The following is a 22,818-nucleotide window of genomic DNA, read 5'->3' on the forward strand; positions in this document are numbered from 1 at the left end:
GCACCCCTACACTAGAACCTCAGAGTTAGGTTCTTCATCGTAACTGTGAAATGTATATAACACTGAACAAAACGTTATGGTTGTTCTTTCAAAAGTTTACAACTGAACATTGACTTAATACAGCTTTAAAACTGTACTATGCAGAAGAAAAATGCTGCTTTTAACCATCTTAATTTAAAGGAAACATGCACAGAAAGTTTCCTTACCATGTAAAAAAAAAATTAATTTTTTCCTTCATTGTTTTTAGTAGTTTACGTTTAACATAGTACAATGCAATAGTTGCTTTTTTTGTCTCTGTTGCTGCCTGATGGCATGTTTGCGGTTCCAAATGATGTCTGTGATTGACCAGTCAGTTTGTAACTCTGGTGTTCATAACTTTGAGGTTCTACTCTATTTATATGGTGGAGATGGAAAGGAGAAAGGATTGGAGAGAAGGCTCCTAAAAACACATTCTGTTTCAGAGGGAAAGTTGCTGAGCAGAGAAGTTTTTGAGTGGGGAGCAGAAGCTCAACAGGACCTGGGTAGGGAAAGAAAACAGAAGGGCTGGAAGTGCACCAGGCAGCCAATGAGGTAGTTGTTAGAAGGCTGGGAAAGAAAGGAACAGAATTAATGTTTTTCCAGTAAATTGTTTCTAGCTCAGCTCCCTCCTTCCCCTTCCTTCTGCTCCTTTGGATCCATCGAGCCTCCCACAGAACCTCCTAGTTGAGTAGTTTCCCTTTACTAGTCTCGCTGAGCTCCTGCTCCACTGCTCTTTGGTCTCTGGTCTCACTGAAGTCTGGATCCTCTTCATGAAAGAGAAGGTGCTAGGCAGTAAATCCACTCCATCTGATGCTTATCACCTTATTCAGAACTGCCGGATCCCACTTCCTATCACACAGTACCAGTTCCTTGGGTGTCAGAGGTTTGCTGCCAAGAAGTGGAGCAACCTAAGGGAGAGAGAAAAGGTAAAAAGAAAATACTTTGACCTTTTTTTTTTTTTCTTTCAGGAATTAACTAAAAAACTACAATTATTGTTCTACTGTCCAAGAGACTCCCCTGAGTTTGAAGAATTTCATTAGGAAGTAAAGCCACAATTGCCGATAGTACAAAGTACCTTACTTAAGAGCACTATAAAGAGAATTTTCATGTTCCTCTTCACCAATATGCAGTTCTGCTATACTACACTATATATCTATGTTAAATTGCTATTTTTGTGATTCATGATCAGGGTATATAGCTCAAATAAAGCATGAAAAAAACACTTTTTTCTATTGACTAATAATACTTATACAAGCATTATAGACATGCAATATTATGACTAATACAACTCAGCCAGATTTTGTAGCCATTCCACACACAACTTCTATTGATATTGGTGGGTTTTGCCTGCATATAACCATTTGCAATAAGGAGCCCACTTATTTCTATATTTTGTTTCCTCTCTTTCATGTTCTCTAGTTCTTAGATTTAAAATTGCTTTTCTATGAAACAAGACTGTAGGTTGTATTTGTTCAAACTTCAATTAAGCTACAGAGTGTCATATTTTAGAAGAAGTAATGAGAAACCATTTATATTAGATGTGAACCTGTCATCTAACTTTCCTTTTTTCAAACTTCGTGGAATTCAGTGCTCTTGAAAGTTGCTGTGCTGAGACTCCTCTATCCACCAAATAGGTACAAGACAGACAATGACAGCACAAGTTTCTACATACTGCTCCACAAATGTGCCACAACCTTCATTTAGCAGCACCAACTATGAGACGGTTGTGGCAAGTCTCTGACAAACCAATTCTTGGCCTCTGTGCTAAAACCACCAAGATTGTCAGTTAATGCCAGTGATGTTTTGCAGTGGGTACTAGACTTGAGATTACCAACACTTTTTCAAAGACCTAACCAAATAGACATCAAATGGAAAACCTTTTGACTACCAAAAACCTGAGCTGGATTCAGACTTGCATCCTAGAGGCAAATGTCTGATTTTCTATTATTGACCTCTTTTGACATTCCATGGCCCTCTGCTCTAGGATTTACTTCTGACGGTCACAAATTAAAATGGCTAATTAGGACTAATTTCAAAGAAGTAAAAGATACTTGAGCGAGCCTTTTATCTGTTCAGATTTTGTTAGTAAACATTCGTCAACTGTGACATTCACATAACAGGTACATGCCAGGTAGAAGTTCCTTGCCCTGCCTAAAAGGCAGATACTCTTCCTCTGTAGAAGGGTTATAACTGCCCCACTCCACAGAGTACAAGGATTGAACAGTTAGTTTTATTTTGATTTTTAAAAAACCCTCTCAGTAATTTAAAATGACCGTTAACCTTTCAAACAGTCACAGTTTCAACTTTTCACGAGTATAATACTGTCTGTATTGTAGTGGGCTATTACAGCTGTCTGAAAAAGTATTGTTTGATGTCTGTAAGCACAGTCAGTAATCAATAGCTTGAAATTTGTGCCATTTAAATCCTTTGCAATTTGCCACATCATTTTTTATTTCATTCAATCTGCTTACTGTAGAATAAAAAGAGTTTTGAACCATTGCCACAAAGCACATTTATGTGTGAAACAATATTCATTGATATAGTGGCAAGTAGATCATTTTGACATTTATTTTCAATATTAATTGTACTTATTGATTTGTTTTGTAAAAACTGTAAATTTATTCAAAATATCTCAGTCGATGACAATATTTTGGTAGCGATGCGCAACTATAGAAAATTATCACAGTTGCACAAAAAGCATGTTGCTGTTAAATATTTTAAGAAAAATTATAAAATCTGTAATTAATAAACTAAAATACCCTTTGCAGATGTTTTGACAAGGGTAAATGGAATGGTAAATCATTGCTGTAGCATTGCTGTCAGTGTCGCTGTTGTTGAGGTTGAGAAGGCTATTGCACATAAATTCCTATCTTGTGAAACTATTGACTAGAAAGAAATAGGAAGCTGCATTCTGGGTGATATATGCCCCCTTAGGAAAAGTCTTTTGCATTGGAATCCTGCTTACAGATCATATTCCACATGCACCTACACATTAAAGACAAAGTTTAGTCAACTTTCTTATGTCTTTGCACAGATTCCCTAGAATGTTGATATTGTCTGTTGAAAATTCCACTCAACTTAATGCATAAAGTGCTAACAGAACGTTGGGAGAGCTTTAGTTTATCAACAGAAACTAACTGCGCATGCAGAAAATACTGATTTTGGTTGTCTGTTTGGAGGCTCAAGCCTGACTGTTCATGTCTGTTTTTTCTTTTTTCTGTTTCTTAGACACTTTTTGAGGAAGAAAAAACTACTTAAAGGTGGTGTTTTGGTGCTTGATAATACCCCTTACTTTGCTTCTGTCAGTCTGACCTATCTTGGGCAAGATTACACAAATTACAAAATAACCATGTTCAGAAAGAGGTATTGTTCAAATTACTTTATATTTTAGCAGCTTTTTGGGCTCACCTCCTTGTATTCCCTGCTAGGTATCAGGATTTGACTTTTTTTTTTTTTTTTTTTTTTTTAAGGTTTGCTCCAACTTATTATGAATGGTGACCAATCAGATAGTTAGCCAAGTCAAACTTGGAGAGGCCTGTACTTCAGAGTGGTGAGTACTTTGCTGCAGCTTTACATTTAATATGAAATTCTATATTTTATCTTGGTATTTGTTTGTTTCCTTTTGTCTCATCAGCCATAGTTTCTTGTGCTTTCTTCATGATCACAGTTATTGTCTGAAATTCAGCAATGTTACAACTTACTAGAGACTTCCTGTTCTTTCTCACTTGGGGCTAGTTTACACTAATTGGTCCTGTTTACACTACAGAGCTTGCTGTGTTCTGAAACAGGGTTTTTAAAAAAATGCACGTGGGGTTCAAGTTTGGAAGAGACAGAAAATTAATTTTCAAGGCTTGGTAATGTGTTTGCGAACCTTGATTATTATTCTTATTTAATATTCATATTATAGTAGTGCCCAGAGGCCCCGGTCAGGATCAGGGCCCTGTTGTGCTAGGTGCTCTTCAAACACCAAAAAGTACACAGTCTCTACCCTGAAGAGCTTGTAGTCTGTTAGTACAAGTGTGTTAGCTGTATATTAAACAATTGTTCAGAATCAGAGGTGGTGGGTCATGTGTTATAAATGTAGACTCAGACTCCTTTATTAGACTAGATTTAAAGCCATTACCTGTGTGTAAAGAAATCTCAGCTAGTGTAACTTACACCTTCTTTTGACTCCTGTTTGTGTAAGTTTAAATAAAAGAGGGTGCCTATTTTAACTTATGCTTTCTTAAATGCTCCAATCAGTTGCTTCTTTGTGTGCTCCTTTATTTTGACTACTGAGTGTGTAAATTACAAACTCTCTTACTTTCAGTTAGATTCACTGGCCGAAATTCAGAGATTATATGTATGGGAATGTGTGGATGTATACTGCATGGTGGTAATTTGGTATAAAACTATCTTAAGAAGGTAGGGACTCTCAGGCTTGATCTACACTTAAAAGTTGCACCACTACAGCTGTGGTGATTAGAGGTGCAATTTGATTTTTTTTTTAAATCAAGTTAGTTATTCTAGCATAAGCTGTAGCGTGGATGCAGTTATTTGTATATGGCTATTTTTATGCATCCACACTAGGAGAGTTTTGCTGGTTTAACTATACTGATATGGCTAAACCAGAAAAAACTTTGTAATACAGAGAAGGCCTTAGCTGTGTAATGTACATATTGGCAGGGAGGATGGAAGATGTAATGTACATCAATTTTGACTCATTCTAGACTTAGACTCACCTCTAAATTTGGCCCACCATGTTTAAAATCCATTTCTGTAGTGTAGATGGCGCCAGTCAGGTCTTGTATCATCAGAAGGAATGCAAGTCTTCCCGAAGTAATGGCAAAGAAAACAAATTATTATATTAATGCCCAATAATTTAGGGGAGAAAACAGGGGACTGTTTTTCAGAGATGTTCCCAATGATTTAAGTTGGTGTACTGAAAATCAGACCCTGGTTCTCTCATTTTCATTGGTAACTAACTAAATCTAAAATGATTAATAAGAAATAGGGAACAGAAATTTAATGTTGTTTGTATATGAGAAGGCTCTTTCTGCGGTTTAAAATTAACAAATAGAAACAATGTACATATTTTAATTAAAGGGTCACTGTCACATAATTTGAGCCCAACATTTAGGTTTTGTAAGATGAAAGTCTCTAAGAAAGCCTAATACTGACATAAATATTTTCATGACTTTAAAAAAATTTCAGTGAAAACTGTTTTTTATTGAGTTTCTTTGCCCGGAAGTGATTACAGAGTTACCTAGGAAGCTGTACAAATTGATATTCTTCATGTGAATGAACTAGCCATCCTGAAGCAAAGGCAGAAATGATGTAAATTGGCAAAGCTCCATTGATTCCAAAACAGTAAAGCTGCTGAGTCAAAGACCATAGAACGTAAGCACGGCTATATTGGCTCGGACCAAAGGTCCATCTAGTCCAGTATCCTGTCTTCTGACAGTGGTCAATGCCAAGTGCTTCAGAGGGAATGAACAGAACAGGTAATCCTCAAGTGAGCCACACTGATTTGCACCAGCTGAGGACCTTGTCCATTATTGTTAGATAATTGTTTCCATTTTAGATCTTAACATATTTTAACATTGTACCTTCTTAAAATGTACAAAAAAGTGGTTATGATCCTTGCTAGCTTTGATATCCCATATTTGCTTTACGAATAGCCCTTTATTACTAAGAGTAAAGTAGGCAGATTTTCATTTGTGTTTGCATCATGATTATTTTAAAATAGCTAGGTAGTCAATAGGTACTTCAAGAGATCAAACTATCTGTGGTCATTAGGAATAAAGTCTCAAATTTGCAATTTAGGAGATACCCAACTATAACTGCTCAAATGTTCTCTGTATCTGAAATAAATACGTTGATTCCTTTGCCTGTAAGTTTCATTTACATATGAGTCAGTATTTAACATGTCATCATCTATATTGTTCCTCTTGTATGTTTAATTGCTTTACAGCTAGTTTTTGTTTGCTTACTATCACTGTTTGCATTATTCATTTTCATGAATTGTTTTATTGTAGGAGTATGAATTACTTCCAGTAGACGCTAGGGGGCTCTATCAATCCACTTTTTGAGATAATAAACAGTAGAATGGTAGAGGTAGGCTCAGTCTCTCTAAAACATACTTTTTAGCCTATATAATAATGTACTGTCTATACTAGCTAAAAATAGTGCAGCTAAAATAATATATTTTTAAGATACATACCTTTACAAGTGGCTAGGATTTTTTCACATTTTTTAATTTCTCTGTCAAAGTAAATATCAGTAGTTTTATATTTTATTCTGATTTTTACGACTCCATATTTCTGAAGTCTGGTGCAGTGTTTCAATATATTTATCCCATATCCTGTTGAAATTCAAAACCAACTGATGCATATTAATGGACTCTTTTCTGTCATGTATAAGATCACTGAAGAACGCATCAACTTTTAGTTAACTGGCCAGATAATATTTAAAGCACAGCATTTCTGATGATTGTAGCTGACAAATGTGAGCTTGGAAAAACTATTGGGTGAACAAGCTCACTTAAAAGAATTGTTCTGTGAATTAATAAACAGTGCAGGCTCGATTAAAGTCTATGGTGGGGAAAAGCACTGAAATGGAGGATCCAGAAGCTTAATCTTCCCTTCTCATACACTCTGAAGGTCTGAGGAGTGTGGCGGGAAGGGTATGACACTTGATGGTAATACTTTGAGTCAGCCTTCCTGTCTTTGTGCTCCTTTTGTTCTCTGACACTTGTTGGAAGCACTAAACCCACTTCAGTGACAGGTTCAGTAAAACTCCATCTTATTACCAGGCCACAAAAGCCCTTTCAAGGTTTCATAAACTCTTCAAAATTGATTTTGGGGGGGATTGTGCACGTTTCTGTTGTTTGAAGGATGGACAGCATTGTTTCTTAATCTGAACTTTACAAAGGCTAAATGCCTTGGGCCAAATCTTTGACTTATTCAAGCAACTACTTATATTGACTTCATGGAATAAAGGTAAATTCAGGACAAGTAAAGCAAACTAAATTCCCTCCCCTTAATGATTTCTGCATCTTCTCTCTCATACTCTTGGAAGAAAAGAGCCCTTAAAAGTACTGTTTTCTGGATCCTTTCCCACTAGTCTCTTGTTCTCTCTCACTCTGTGTCACCCATTAGTTCAACCTCAGATTCACTCCACCTGTTCTTTCGCAACAGAATTACATTTAGAAGTTCATGGCATTATTCTTTTTCCCAACATACTTCCGCTCAGCTGCTCCATCAGAGCCACACTTAATAAAATGTATACTTCTCATGGCTCAATGGCTTTGACTTCAGTATTTTCATTTAAGTTCACTCTGTGAAATGAGTCTATGTCAGGGATGACAAACATGTGGCCTGCAGGCTGGATGCAGCCCTGTCAATGTGTTAATTCGGCCCTCACATCAATTTACCATTCCATTGTCATCGTGGACTGCTGCTAGCAATAGCAATTGACACTGTGCTCCAGCACGATAGCTTTTGCACATGGAATCTGGCTGCAAAAGCAAAACTGACTAGTATTTTAGTCAGTTTAATTTTGCAGATGACTCCTTTTTACGTGTTTGGTGTAGAGTGACTATTCACTTACATACGCAGGGGCGGCTCCAGGCCCCAGCATGCCAAGCGCGTGCTAGAGGCTGCAAGCCGCGGGGGGCGCTGTGCCGGCACCACGAGGTTGGCAGGCAGGTTGCCCTCGGCAGCTTGCCTGCAGAGGGTCCGCTGGTCCCGCTGCTTTGGAGGACCTCCGGCAGGCAAACTGCCGAAGGCAGCCTGCCTGCCGTGCTTGGGGCGGCAAAATTCCTAGAGTCGCCCCTGTACATACGGATGGGGATGCGGAAGGAAAGCCATTAGCATTCCACATGGAACAAGTACAGAACATGCCATTATGTTTGTAACACTGGCCTGTGGATTCCATTTGAAAATGTCATTTGGCCCTCAGCACAGAACGAGTTTGATACCTCTCGCCTACTGAGTGCATCCAGTTTCATGCAATAAGGTAGGTCTAACCTGAAAACAAGAAAGCTAGTAAATTTTGAAGGGTCTCTTTGCCTAGACTCACTTTGAAATAAAGTTTTCTGAAGCTTCCCTTTTAAGTTGGTTTAGTATGTCAAATATCCCCTTATCATCACTACGTTTTATCTTAGTGATAGTTATTGTTCTTTCTTTATAGAAAAAGAAATGAAACATATCTTTTTGATGAAAATAGAAAATGTCTATGAAATGTAGGTGCTTGGATTAATTTTGTTTTCAATTGACATAGATTTGAAAGTTAGCAAACTGAATGAAAAGCTTCACTTTGTTAAAATAATGTCAGCTAGCACAGACATACCTTTTAAAAAAAACCCTTAAAAAGTGAAGTACCAACAGCAATGCCAACTCTCAGGGCTGCAATCAGAGTGGAGTGAGTGGGGCAGCTGCCCAGGGCACAAAGCTGTGGGAGTGGGAAAATGGGGCAGAAACAGTGGCGGCACCCCCTGACTCACCTCAGCAGTGCACCCAATCTGGGTTGTGGGGGGGGCAGCCAAAAACTCTGTGGGGGGGCATGTGACCTTGCACCTGCCCCCCCCCCCATACATGTCGCCTCTGGGCAAAAAAATGACTAACCCGCCCCTCCCCCCCATATGCTTGCTCACCCCAGGCACTAAAATGCCTAGTTACAGCTCTGGAAACAATTGAGCATCCTTGAGGACCGAGAGGCAGTGGAGCCATCATCATGGAGGCTGAAGTCATCATGGAGGCTGAAGTGAGGTTGGTGTCTGCCTTGTTTCTAAGGGGACACCTCTTCACATCTTAAAAAACAGCATTATAATTGGTAGTGTTTTTGTCAGTCTCCGCAGAGACAGAATAAATGTGGAGTGTGGCTATTTACTGAATTGACATATTGGACTGGATTCTGTTACACCAGTGTAAATCAGGAGTAAGCCTACTGAAGTCACCAGTATAACTAGGAGCAGAATGTGACCAGAGCATTGAATTTCCCCCTTATTTCTAGGGGCAGTCTCTCCAGAGCAATATTTTAGGCATGTTAGAACAGCCTTGTGCTTTGGCTGCCCATGCTGTTCCTGTTCTGTAGATAATGGGACATCAGTGTCTAGTGTTTTCAATCTGGTATCTAAGCACTGGAAAAAAAAAGGTGACTTGAAAACATGATTTGTCGCAGCATATATTTGAACAACACTAATATGACATGACAGGCACTTCATTTCAATAGGGCTGCATACCATGAGTGCCTTCTGAGGCATGAGGCCAATGCACAAGTGACTTTAGGTATCCAAAAATACAATACTCTCCTACAAAAGTTCTGTAATACCTGCACTGCCTGATGGCTAATAAGAAATGAATATTAGTTTAAAACTAAGGGAGGGAAGTGATACCCAGAGATTTACTAAGGACAAAATTAAGTCAACAATGGTAAATAAGAACTCTAGGTGTAGAAAGAATTCAAAAAAGATTTAATCATTTCTGTTACAGTGCAGAAATCCTTGCAATTTGCAACTAATTTTTTCATATCCATGTGACAGGGAGCGGTTAGATATTCAGAAAAAAATTATTTAGCACTGTGGCTTCTGCCTTGGTTTTGTTTTCAAAACATAGAGTTGGGCTGTTAAATCTGTTTGAAGTAATGGGATTTTAATCTTTTTCACCTTTCATGGGGTGCTAATTTTCAGTGTTCACCAAAGAGATGTGAAAAAAAAGAACTGTACTTACACAATATCTATAAAACTTGGAATGCACAAATTTCTAACTGGCTTTTGGGGGTTTCATAACCATTTCAATGACATCCTATATCTGACTTTTAACATTATTATCAAATATAAATTCAATTTCATAATAGTGGCAAAACTCTCTAGAAAAATACTCCCCGGAGGATCATTGCTCCTCTTATGTGGTTAAGTTACTCAGACCCATACCCACAAAGACATTTAGACACTTAACTAACATTGAAATCAATGGGAATTAGGTGTCTAAAGACATTTGAAGATCTGGGCCTCAGCCTGTAGCTTCATAGTTTAGAACACCATCCAAGGTGAGTGGCCATTAGCTCAGAAGAGCCCTGTCATGTTATTTCTTATATATACACACACCACGTAATACTGTTAAATATATTAAATAACAGTAATATAGTATCAAGTTATTACATTTTTGTGGTGGTTTTGCAAATAGTGAGCCTGATTTTCTTCTCAACTGCACTTATTTTACTCCGGTGTAAAATCTCTTTATTGAAGTTATTCTTGATTTATGCCAACATAAGTGATAGGTGAATCATGCCCGCTATGCCGTAAGATATTTATACATATTATGTTATGTGATAATGTCAGATTTGGAAATGAAAAGAATAAACCTCAACATCCAGTCCAATTTGTACTGAAACATTTGCAAGGCCAACTTGCTTCACTGTTTTAATTATCAACTGTTTCAAAAGCTAGAAACAATGATTTGCTGAATATGATACTTTAAATGTCATTGCTAAGTTAGTGCACTTTAAATATTTTAAGGACTCTGAGATTTAGCGATAAATTAAAATACAAAGAACTGAGATTTAAAAAAATCATATGTTATGACCATTTGCTCAGTGTCATATTATGAATATACCTTTGTAAATTATGCAGAAGTTCATAGATTTTCTTTTCCACCTTGTAATAATATACATTTCTCACCTCTGAAATGTGAATCCTTTGTGACATAACAATTACTTGCATTGTGACATCACAAATATTATGAATTCATCTATGGAATAAGCAGCAGGGATGGATGAGATTCTAGGGAATCAAGATTCCCTTTTCATGCAGATTTGCATGTTTAAAAAAAGAGTGATGGAAGAAAAAATGGGAAAACTCCCTATTTAAAAATAATTCTCCCTTTGTTATATTTTCTGTATTTCCCAACATATGCCAGTGATTCTGAGCTTGTCTTAATGACAAGTATCCTACAAAATTGTTATAAGATGGTCAGCTTGACTCACTTTCTTATCAAAAGAAACCAACAAAATTCACCTTAAAGAAAAGAATATTCTTTAGTCAAAAGGGAAACAAAGCTTGTTGTCAAAAATATGTAGGGAAATATACTTATTTTTGTTGGTGGTGGTGTTTTTTATCTCAACTCCAAACAATGTGTAAAAGTGGAGAAATATGAACACTGGAATCAGGTTTTGCTGTATATAAAAACTTGAGAAAATCTGGAAGCTAGCAGTATTTTAGCTTCATTACATTTTGGTTGGGTTTCTGGGGAACTCCATGTAGTAGCAACTGTGGGGAAACCACTAAATAGCTCTCTGTTTGAACCATCTGTCATGAATGTGACATATGTTTGCTTTGTTTATTCAGGAGCCAAGTGTAAATTGATACACTGAACTAGAATTCTGTTCAAATGGTGGTATATATGGACCCATCTAATAAACCTGTGTACACACAAATATCTGAGATCTGTGAAGTTTGCTAGTAATTTGCAGTTCATGGAAAGTGCTGCTGATTGTTTACATACTGTGCTATAACCAAACTCAGCACATTATATACAAGGGGAAGGTGGTGGGTGACTTTCTATTCTGTAAGTATCTGAGTTGTATTTGAATGTAGGAGGACCCCAATATAAAAGGGAACTAAGCCCTCTGCTCCTCTAAATAGCCTTTGTACTATAAAGAAGAAAAGTGCATTTTGATCTCTTGATGATTGCCTGATCTGTTCATTCCCTCAGAAGCACCTGGCATAAGCCACTGTCTAAAGATAGGACACTGGGCTAGATGGACCTTTGGTCTGAGCCAGCATGGCCGCCTTATGTTACATTTTTATATTTTGGAATGAAATACTTAGTAGAGGGCTGTCTGGGCATCTCTCTGGTCTCCCCCTGTGTTTTAAGCCCTACATTTGCCTTTGGAGACTGCAAAAATAAGACTGGGCTATATGAACAATCATGGCTTTCACTTGGGGGGAGGGTCTGAGGTACCTACTCAAGCACGTCTTGCTTTCCTTTGCAACCTATTTCTCTTTCCCCTAGAGCCCAGGGCACCCGAGGCTGACTGCAGGGGGGAGTCTTCCTCCTAAACAGTGGTGTGGAAAATAAGTTGCACGTTTTAACTTTTGAAGTGGCCAGGGTGGGAGCATGTATTTGAGATCGCAGCAGATGCTTGTTTCAGTAGGTCTTCTCCTTGCTGCATGGGTCCCTGTTTGCTTCTTCCCGCAGCCTGTGGAAGGGAAGGGGGCGTGCGCTGCTCTTAAAGGCGCTAACCCAAGTCCGGACTCCACGCTGGAGTTACGTCCAAAAGTTTCTTTTTCAGGCAGCAGGGGGGAGCTCATTCGTGTGTGTGCATAAAGCAGAGGCATCTTTTCGCAACCACCACCCGCCCCCCCGTATGGGGCGGAGGGGAAGGAGTAGGAGGAAGAGGCAGCCTGGGGGTGGGGGAGGAGGTTTCTTCTCATCAAAGCGCAGTCAGGGTTCAGCGAGGGACTCCCACCTTGCTGTCAGTAATTTATTAACAAGTCAGGCGGAGGGGATCCGGAGCGGAAATTGTCCGGGCGGCTCCGTGTTCCGAACTCCTCCGGATTTAGGATCTCTCGAGCAATACAAAACTAACCCCTGGGGCACAGAGCCTGGGTGGCACCTTTCTGTGTGTCCCGGGAGGCGAGGAGCCCTAGTAGTGACGGCCCTGAGCAGCTGTCCCCGTGGGTGCTCTGATCATCGGGGGGTCGGGGAACAACCCCCCACCCAGCCAAACTTTCTGCGGAGTCCCCTCCAGGCCATACACGGGCTTGCCTAATGCCTCTGATGGAGCCGTCCGGCAGCTGCACCTGCCGGAATTGTATCACACCCAGCGCCGTGTGAGTGATCAATAACTCCGTCTGATACCTGCGCCGCCTGATTCAATAGAGGGGGCCCGTTGTGAGCGCATCCCAAAGCCCAGATTACCAGCGCGTCAGCGTTGAAGGATCCCCACCCGGGTCCCCTCGCACCGCTCCCTCCGGCAAGGGAGAGACAAGCACCCACCGCTTGCGGATTTTGGGGGTGGCGGTAGGTTCCGGGGGGAGAGGCTCCCACTCAGGGTAGCCAGGAGCTGTATAGACACCATGACTTGGAGGCGGCTGAGGCTCCCTGTGTAAGTGGAAAGCATTTATTTTGTGTTCAGTCCGGAGCAATCTTTGATGGAAGCCAGGCTGCGGGACTGGTGGGGGGAAATCGCCTGGATTTTTTTCCCCTCCCTGTTTCCGAGTCCCTCCCTGGGAAAAAAAGTGCTGCCCACCCAAGGAGGCAACCGAATCGCCTACTCTGCCTCTGTCTGTCTCACACGCACCGCGCGAGTGTCTCGCTCTCCCCTTGCAGTGACTGCTTGTGTTTTCAGGTTGCTCGGACCTGAAATCTAAGCGAATAATCTCAGCGTTCGCCCAGCTGCTGCAGCTGGTGGTGTTACTGGTGAAGAGGAGGAGAGGGGGGTTTCTTTCAATTCGATGGATCTGAAATCAGAGTCTCTGGACCGCCGTTGTTTGGGAATATCTACACGCTGAGCCTGTTTAGGGTGGCGCATCAGCTCATCGGGGTGAACCATCTGAAGAGAACAAGATGTTTCTTGCTACCTTATACTTCGTTTTACCCTTAATGGGTAAGTTGCCGGCGTTTACGCTGGCGCTTTTTACAGGGCTTAGTAAACCGTTTATGGGATCCGATGTCTGATGTCTGGTTTAAGGTGAACGAGGAAGTTGCCAGTAGTTTTGACGGATTTGAATGAGCGCAAACCACATTTAAAGGTTTGTGAGATTTAGCTCCTGCCTGCAGAGCCCGTTGTTAAATTGGGCTGTAGTGAGTTAGAGGAAAACTTTTCAATAGTCGTTTTTCATCTTAATAACACTGTGGGTCGGGGTAGGGAGGGGGGTGTCATCAGTGAGAAGAATGATTGATTGCATCGCTTACCTGAACGTGCCTTCCTGCTTGGTGGCAAATGTTGCAACAATACATGTTTAGTGTGTGTATTGAGGAAGGGAAGGATTTTACTGGCGTTGGGGAGTGGAGAAGGGTGGCTCATATCGTTCGCTGTTTCCTTCTCCAAAAAAGCATCCTACGTGTCGAGAAATATGGGAACAAGGGGGGAAAACATAACAAACTGCCTTTAAAACATGACTTCAGTAAAAAAGAGCTAGTATCAGTCGCTGAGGAGACTTCTCCGCTCTCGGGTTACGCATGAATGTAATTGAAATCACAGCAAAACCCTTATGGGAAGCCAGGGCGGATATTTAACCCCTCAGTAGAACATAGGCAGGGAAGGGTTATTAATTAAAGGAAGGTTGATGTAAGGAACAGTGACTATTTTACCATGCACATTAACCTCTGTCCTTTCTGTGGACTTCCCGTAAAGAGATTTGAAGGCGAGCCACCCCCTTGAAACCTCATTTATCTTCCCAAACATTAAGAACAAGCTCCTGGCTTTGCCCCAGGCTGAGTCAGCTAGCGAGCTGCTGCCTTTGGAAAGGGGTTGCGCCTTCCTTTTGTTAGGAGGTGCGCTGCCCTCCCCAGGCTGGGCTGGCGCGGAGCCCAGTGTCTCAACAAGAGTTTTTTAGTTGGTTTGTTTCTCTCTCTCTCTCTCTCTCTAGATGTACTTTTGTCCGCAGAAGTGAGCGGGCTGCCTGGCGGGGACCGTCTGGACTGCGTGCGAGCCAGCGATCAGTGTCTCAAGGAGCAGAGCTGTAGCACTAAATACAGGACACTGAGGCAGTGTGTAGCCGGCAAAGAGAGCAACTTCAGCCGGGCGACAGGCCTGGAGGCGAAAGACGAGTGCAAAAGCGCCATGGAGGCGCTCAAGCAGAAATCTCTTTACAACTGCCGCTGCAAGAGGGGCATGAAGAAGGAGAAAAACTGCCTGCGCATTTACTGGAGCATGTACCAAAGCTTACAGGGTACGTTGCGAAACCCAGAAACATTCCACTCCCCAAAGGCAGGGTGGTTTCCCAGCTCCTCTCAGCCGCAGCTAGCTAGCACCGCGCAGACTAAAACGGAGGGTCTGACCTCATAATTAACATTGTGCTCTTCAGCTGCAAACTGAGGATCTTTCATCCGACTCAGGAACAGCTGCTGCTGCAGTCTCCCGGTGTTGGGCAATTCACAGTTAGGGTTTCCTCCAGAGGACTCCGGTTGACCTTTCTAAACCAAAGTCAAAAGATTAGAGCATTAGCAAGTGCAAAAGCGCCAGGAACAATTTGTGACTTCGCCCTAAATGAGAAGTTTAAATACTCGTTAACTAATCTCACTTCACAGGGACACGATGGGAAACTAACTAATTAGCTCTTGGGTGTAAAATAAAAGTACTGTTTATTTTTAAAAAGGCTCACTCTTCCTGATCTTGTATTCACCAACAGGATACAGCTATATGAAAGAGGATTTGGTACTTTGCATAGCATGCAGAGGAGAGAGTTGCAAATAGCATGCCAGTGTTAAATGATAAGGTTGACTTTATACCCATTAAAGTCCTTGTCCCATTGAGTCTACTTGGAACAGAATCAGGTCCTTAGGTAATATTGCTATGTGTCACCTGCCCAAATTTTGCATTGCTGAAGACCCCAAATGCCTACTGAATTCAGTGGCAGTTTAGGGCCCCATCCTGCATTTTTTTTGTGGGCCTAGTTTCTCTCAAACATCTATTCTGAAGGTGCTTCCAGCATTATATTGCTCCCTGGAAGCCACACAGTATGTATGCATTAACCAATGAAAATGTCAGTTGGAATATTTTAATTGATTAATATATGTCCCTTTGCTCCAACTTTCATAATAAAGTACAGTTGCTACATTATAAATCAATTTCCTTCCCAACTGTTTTTTGATTAAAAAAAACACTTCTGCTCTTTGTCTTCCAAGAATGAGTTGATGTGAATAAGAAACTTTTTTCCCCTCCCCACCATCTCTTCTCCATCTGGCACCTGAAGATAGGCAGTACTTGTGATGTCACAGACTGCCTCTTCTGATTTGTGACTTCATTCCATGCTGGAGGAGGGGAGGGACTTAATGGCAAGAAATACTTCTTTCTTTCAAGTGTTTCCATCCTCTCCCTTGGAGAGAGAAAATAGCATGAACAGTAAATGGGAAGCACCTTGTGACATTAGAGTGGGTTTCTTATTAACCCAATCAAATTATTTTTAGAATAAAAATGCCATCATGTGAAGTTACAAAACCTCATCCGCAAAAGAATGTGTAAAAGAAACCCAAATCTTTTGTTGTCTTTAGGAAATGACTTGCTTGAAGATTCCCCCTATGAACCAGTTAACAGCAGATTATCAGACATATTTAGGCTAGCACCAATCGTATCAGGTAAGCAGACTTAAAATTCTGTACTAAAATGTGATTACAAGCTACTTCTGTCCAGTTTGGTCTATGTGAGTTTTCTTGGTTTATGGAGTAATTGTCTTCTGTAACTACAGAGCAATGTGATTACTTTCTGGATCTGGGAAAGTCGAAATATGGTTATGGTTCCAAAATATTTGAAAAAAACACTGAAATTGAAGAGGGTAATTCCCTCCACCCCCCCTTCTTTTAGCACTTGTTTTCAGAAATTGACTAATTTACCTGTAGGTGGCAATCTGATTCCCAGTGTTCGTAATTTACAGTACAATGCCTTGTTGGAAATGTGGCTATGTAAGTTACCTCCCATTGACATTAAGGGAGATGGTGAGAATGTCTGATTATTTTATACCTTTTGTTTTAAAGAAGACGTTTTAGGATTAAGAATGGTCTCTTTTGGTTGAATGAACTGGTTTAGTTTTTAAAGAGCCTTTCATAGTAGTTTTGCTTTGGAAAAAATCTGCTGTGTAGTTATCTGGCGCATTTTCTTGTACCATGCAGATGATACTGTTTGTGTTTTCAGACTGAAATATTTTTGGTCCCAAATGAATATAATTTATTGGAACAGTGGATTTGAGACAGTGAGATGTGTTACAGAAAGAAGTCATTATACTTGTTTCTGGTTTCCAAAATGTCCTGTAAGGATGTGGTCTGTATAAAATACCTTCACTTATATAGTGATTTGATGTCAGCTCATTGAATATAATACAGTATCTCATCATAATTTATATACAATGTAAACAGTTAATCTTGCAATTAACTGCATTGTTAAGGAAAACAGCTTTGTTAATCACACTTTGAAAGAGAAAAGGTCTAAGGAACCAGAGCAACAAGAAACTTGGAGTGATTCTTCAAAAGAGCCTAAGTCCCATTTTCAAAGGTGACTTGGGAGGAATAAAATTTTCAGCAGTGCTTAAGTAAATTAGGAGCCCAAGTCTCTATGAAAATGAGTGGATTTTAGGTTCTTAAATGCCGAAGAGCCAGAATTTTAAAGATATTTAGGTGCCTAAAGATGCAAATACGCACCTATGCACTTTTGAAAATCCCACTAGGTGTCTAAATCCAGATTTAGGTACCTAAATATATTTAAAATCTAGCCCTGAGTTACCTTTGAAAATGTGATTAGGTGTCTAAATCACTTAGATGCTTTTGAAAAAATTTGTTCTTGGTCTAGAAAGCTAGCAGTAGGAGAGACAATAGGAACAGGAGACAACAGATCCAAGCAGGAATCTGTTGTCAAGAAATACAAAGCCGTGTCATTTTGGTGTTCTGGCATCAAACCACCTAAACTCTTCTCTTAAAGTTTATGGTTGATCTACTTAAGACCAAATTTTGATCTACCTTGACGTTCTTCTGATTTTGAATGGAATTGTCTTTTGTTATAATTTTTCTTTTCTTGATACACCGTTTCTTTGCCAAGGTAGTTTTAAAAATTGTGTTAGATTCCTCAGATGCTCTGCAACAACAAATTATGTACACTGACCCAAGAGCTGTAATGATTTCTACAGTCCCCATTTATGATCGTGGTGCGTAGGCTGAGTCTGAATCCTTGTGTACTTAAAATTCCTATTGTCTCCAGTGGACGTTTTTGGGTGTGTAAGGATTGCAAAATTAGATCCAGGGAAGTAAATAAAATTTGAATTGCATTGTCTTTTATATTTCATTACATATAGAGGGAAAATGCCAATATTTAGTAAATGTTTAAGGAAAAATTAATAAGAAATATTTGTATTACGATTATGATTTATATTATATAACATTTTTTCATATGTCTGCATTTAACCAGGGTAACAGAATTTATACAGGATTCTCAGATCTTGATTGTTTTTCATTTTTTCTGATTTGTATTAGCAGAGTTGCCTGTCGGCAAGGTTTTCATATCTTGTGTTCTGCCAAACCTGATTAGTTTTTATGTGAAATATAATTAGGTTCATATTCACCCTCATCAGGTGAATATGGCTATCAATTGAGGGCAGAAGTTTGGCCCTGTAGCTTTTATAACTTATTTTTGTGTGTAACTACATATGCTTTTTACTTAGCGTACAGTCCGGAACAAGCTTTTTATAGTCACTTATCAGAAACAATTATTATGACTTTGTACATTATTTCTATTTTACAAGACATGGACAAGAAACAAAAGTTTGGCTGAAAATGAATGGTCAATAATACACTTTATCCAGCATATGCATGTCTAAGAAACGGAAGTGAGGTGTTGTTTTTTTTTAAAGCACTTACCTTAATTGTCAGTATTAGTCTCGTATTACATAACCCAGGAATGATTTTAATTTGTCCATTCTGTATTTTGTTTTCGGGAGGCAATTTCCACAGTGTTGTGTTCTCTAAACCACATGGTGTTGTCAAACATTTAATATTTTAAAGTAAAATGAAGAACTTCTTCTTTTAATAGGGTCTATTACACTTGATTTAATTACTGTATGAATAATATTCAGTCTGAAAAATGTCACTAATGTAAAAAACTAAAAAATCCTCTTTAATAATCCATTTATTTGCTTATGGACCCAAAGGGTCTCTCATTGAGATGAAATCCACAACAACTAAATTTTGCATTTGTACCTCTAATAGACCTGCAAAGAAGGCTTGCATTCTTGAAAAGGAAAGGGTAAAGTGGAGAAATGGGCTGAGGGTTAGTTGCAGTTGAATTAAATTTACCTTTTTCCCCACAAGTCCCTTCCTTAAAAGGGAGCCTACGACACACCATCCTCCTAACTCCAGGCCTGTGACTCTCTCCCAGTTTAAGGACAGGACCATCTGACCTTATAGACCCAGACCTCAGATTTGTCAGCCATTGTTGTCACAATGTGAGCATGCAGCAGAACCTGAGCCTTAGTGTTGGGCTCACGTAGGTTTGTTTTAGTAATCATGTCCAGCTCTGGAACTTCTCTATTTCAATTGTAAAATGCATGCTAAGATTAGGGTGACCACTTGTCACTAATTGGACGGGACAGTCCTGAAATGTACATTTCCAGTCTTGGTCGTGGGTTCAGTGACCCCGGGACAGCATTTGTCCTGGGTTCCCTGCGTGCCTGCATGAGGTTCAGAGGCAGTGCTAGCCTGTTCCTGGTGTGTGTGTTGGGGGGGAGGCACTGAGGTGGGCCTTAGTCCCCCTGGCCATGAGGCCTCCACGCTAGGCCAGAAGCCTGGCAGTAGTAAGAGCCACCCAGAGAGCCGGGGAGCCCTGGACTCTCCACCTGCCCTGGATGCTCCCCGGGGAATGGGGACATGGGTTGGGGCTGCTCTTGGTCATCCCAGCCTGCTGCCCAGGGCAGATGGAGGGTTCAGGGCTATGCACAGTGGCCCGAGCCTGGGTGGCTCTTATCACTACCTGGCTCTGACTTCCAGGCTGGCCAGGGGATAGGGCCTGGAGGAGGAGGAGGAGGGGCAAGAGGTGCGGCGACTGCATGTGTCTCGGTTTTGCATTTTGAAAAGGTGGTCACCCTAGCTAAGACGCAACTCTGTACATTAGCCTAAGACCTGGGTGCCTTTTTCAGATAATAGCATGTAGTTCATCTAAGGGTTTCATTAAAATCTCTGTTTTTTGGCTAAACCATAACTGCTTTTGAGAGACGACACCTTCTGGGACATTTATCTCCATTACAACTATAGTGAATATACAAATCAATTGATTAGGTTTTTGGAGATTAGCTTTATATCATTAACCTCTATGCCTCAGGTGTGATCTTTCATTAGTATCTCCAATGTTTAACTTACTTAAAATTCAGCCATTTCATCTTCAACACAGAACAATTTGGCCTTCAACATGTGAAGACGAGTAACCCACCCCTTAAAATGGCATTTGACATTGTTCCTTACAACTGGAAATATAAACTCGAAAGTAAATATTATAATTGTTGTATTCATAAAAGCATAATTATGTATAATTGAAGAAATATTTACAAAAGAGATGGTTTCTGAAATGCATCATTCACTTCAGTACAAAATAGAGCACCATTGAAGCAGAACAAAACACCTAGGGCCATTTCTGTGAAGTGGTGTAAACAGAATACATAGTGGCAAATAGAAGAATATTTAATTCTACTGCTTCAGATGACCTAATATATTATACACACACTATTAAACTGGACTCATGAGTTGAATAATTAATCACAAACTCATTACTCTGTTAATTTTTGTATATTCTTTATCATTTATCCATTTCTTTTGGAAATATGTACTGATTTGCTGCATGAGGCACATTCTACAATGGTGGTTCTTAAACCATTCATGGTCCAGGGAGAATTTACTGGTGGCTTGTGAAGAATTGGCTGGTCACGTGCTTCTGGCTCCTTATTGTTTCCAGCTGTTAAATCGTATTCAAAGACCCCTAAAAATAAATAAATACTTTCCTAATATTTCTTTTCCATGTAACTGACTGCTGTAGTTATGACATGAATGTTACATAAGTGACAATGTGCATTAGGCAGTGGTTCTCAAACTTCATTGCACTGTGACCCCCTTCTGACAACAAAAATTACTGTGTGGCCCCTGGAGGAGGCGCTGAAGCCTGAGCCCACCCAAGCAGGGGGGCCAAAGCCCAAGCTCCACTGCCCTGGGTGGGCGAGCCAGTCAAAGCTGAAGCTCCAGGGCTTCACCTTTGGGCGGGAGGCTTGTAACCTGAGTCCAGCCATCCAGGACTGAAAATCTTGGGCTTCAACTTCGGCCCTGGGGCCCCAGCAAGTCTAACGCCATCTCTGGTGTCCCCCTTAAAATGGGGTTGCGACCCACTTTTGGTCTCGACCCACTTTTGGTCTCAACCCACAGTTTGAGAACTGATTCATGGACATTCCCTCTAATGCGGCAATCTTTTATAAGACATGGGACACATTGTGTAAAGGTTTGAGAACTTTCTGTTGTAAAAGATGTCTAGAAGTTTGTACTTTGACAAACATGGTGTTTTTAGAATTTATTATAGTATTTTTTACATAAACTTATAGATCTATGAAAGCGGAATTTAGGATACAGCACATTATGCTCCAGTAAGAATCCTTAAATTCCATATCGGCAACATACCATGTAAAGTTTACATGTTTGATTTGCATAGTGAATAAGCTGTAATTACAAATAAAGCAAATTATTTTCAGTAAGAGATGGTCATTTAATGTATTAAGAAGCATAAGGTTATAAAAATGGGAAGTGCTGGAGTTTATCACATTAATTATGCACATCAGCGAGAGAGTTTAATAACCATCTCATGTACACTTGTAACTTGAGAATGTTTAAGTATTTTACAGTGGGAGATTAGTCTCTGGTTCTACTTCCCCCTGATGGTAGCATAGGGAATCAAACACAGGAGGGACTGGGGTGTTGAGCAGAGAAGAAAGAGTAGTTTGGGGGCATTCTCTCTCCAATCCCATGAGCTTCAAAAGCCCCTTTCTAGATATAGTGTGTGGTTGGGATTCCCAGGTGAGTGTGTCAGTGATGAGAGAGGAGAAAATATACTGCAATACACTTCCCTCAGGACCTGGTGGAATTCCATCAGGAAATCCACACCAGAGTTAATGCTGCTATGAGCATTAACAGCAATAAGGAGACAAGGCAGGCGAGGCAGTATGTCTTATTGGACCAACTTCTGATGGTGAGAGACGCAAGCTTTCCAGCTATGCAGAGCTCTTCTTCATGTCTGAGAAAGGTACTACAGGGGTGTTAATGGGCCACTTCCCCTTGAATGGTCCCTTAGAATTTGTGCTAACTGCTGTTTAGCTGTGACACCTTTAGTGCCTTTCCCTGACCTGAAGAAGAGCTCTGTGCAGCTTGAAAGCTTCTCTCTCACCAACAGAAGTTGGTGCAATAAAAGATATTACCTCACCCACCTTGTCTCTCTAATATCCTGGGACCAACATGGCTACACACTGCATATATTAACAGCAATAACAGACAGACCCATACTCTTCTCTTCATATATTTTTACCCTTCTCAGAAGTGCAGTAGGACACGTGGTAGAAAAGGGTCTGAAGCTATGTGGCTTCCTGAGAAGACCTGCTTCCATCAAAGGAAGAATAGAGTGGTTCTTCATATGAGTTTCCTGGTGCATTAAACACAAAAGGAAATGTAGGGTTTCTATATCTTGCCCTTTGTCCCTCTATAAGATCAGGATTCCCAGCCTACAGATGGGACAATTGAGAGGAAGTGCCATCAGGTGAACTCCATAGAAAGTCCAGCATTGCTGTCATGGTATAATTCCCCACTCTGAACCTTAGCGTCCAAAAGATGGGGTACCAGCATGAATTCCTATAAGCTTAATTACCAGCTTAGAACCATAGTGCTGCCACCAACCAGGAATTCCAGTGCCTGGTACACTTTGGTCCCCCCAAAACCTTGCCTGGGGATCCCCAAGACCCAGATCTTCTGGATCTTAACACAAGGAAAGTAAACCCTTTCCCCCACCGTTGCCTCTCCCAGGCTTCCCCTCCCTGGGTTACCCTGGAAGATCACTGTGATTCAAACTCCTTGAATCACAAAACAGAGAGGA

At 40.4% G+C, this 22,818-nt stretch overlaps 1 protein-coding gene across 2 annotated transcripts in view; it reads left to right on the forward strand.

Moving 5' to 3' along the window:
- The first annotated feature begins 12,743 nt into the window (after positions 1–12,743).
- The window catches only part of GFRA1 (GDNF family receptor alpha 1), a 231,990-nt gene continuing 221,915 nt past the window's right edge, over positions 12,744–22,818 (forward strand). The window contains exons 1-4 of one of the 2 annotated variants that reach the window (XM_032762996.2): positions 12,744–12,832; positions 13,351–13,608; positions 14,594–14,896; positions 16,218–16,301. In XM_032762996.2, coding sequence (XP_032618887.1) covers positions 13,569–13,608; positions 14,594–14,896; positions 16,218–16,301 — 427 coding nt within the window. In that variant the 5' untranslated portion in view covers positions 12,744–12,832; positions 13,351–13,568. Of the gene's footprint in view, positions 12,833–13,051; positions 13,609–14,593; positions 14,897–16,217; positions 16,302–22,818 lie in introns of those variants that run through there. The other variant, XM_032762997.1, reaches the window with a different exon arrangement.

The sequence above is a fragment of the Chelonoidis abingdonii genome, chromosome 15, assembly GCF_003597395.2.
Source record: "Chelonoidis abingdonii isolate Lonesome George chromosome 15, CheloAbing_2.0, whole genome shotgun sequence".
Taxonomy (NCBI): domain Eukaryota; kingdom Metazoa; phylum Chordata; order Testudines; family Testudinidae; genus Chelonoidis; species Chelonoidis abingdonii.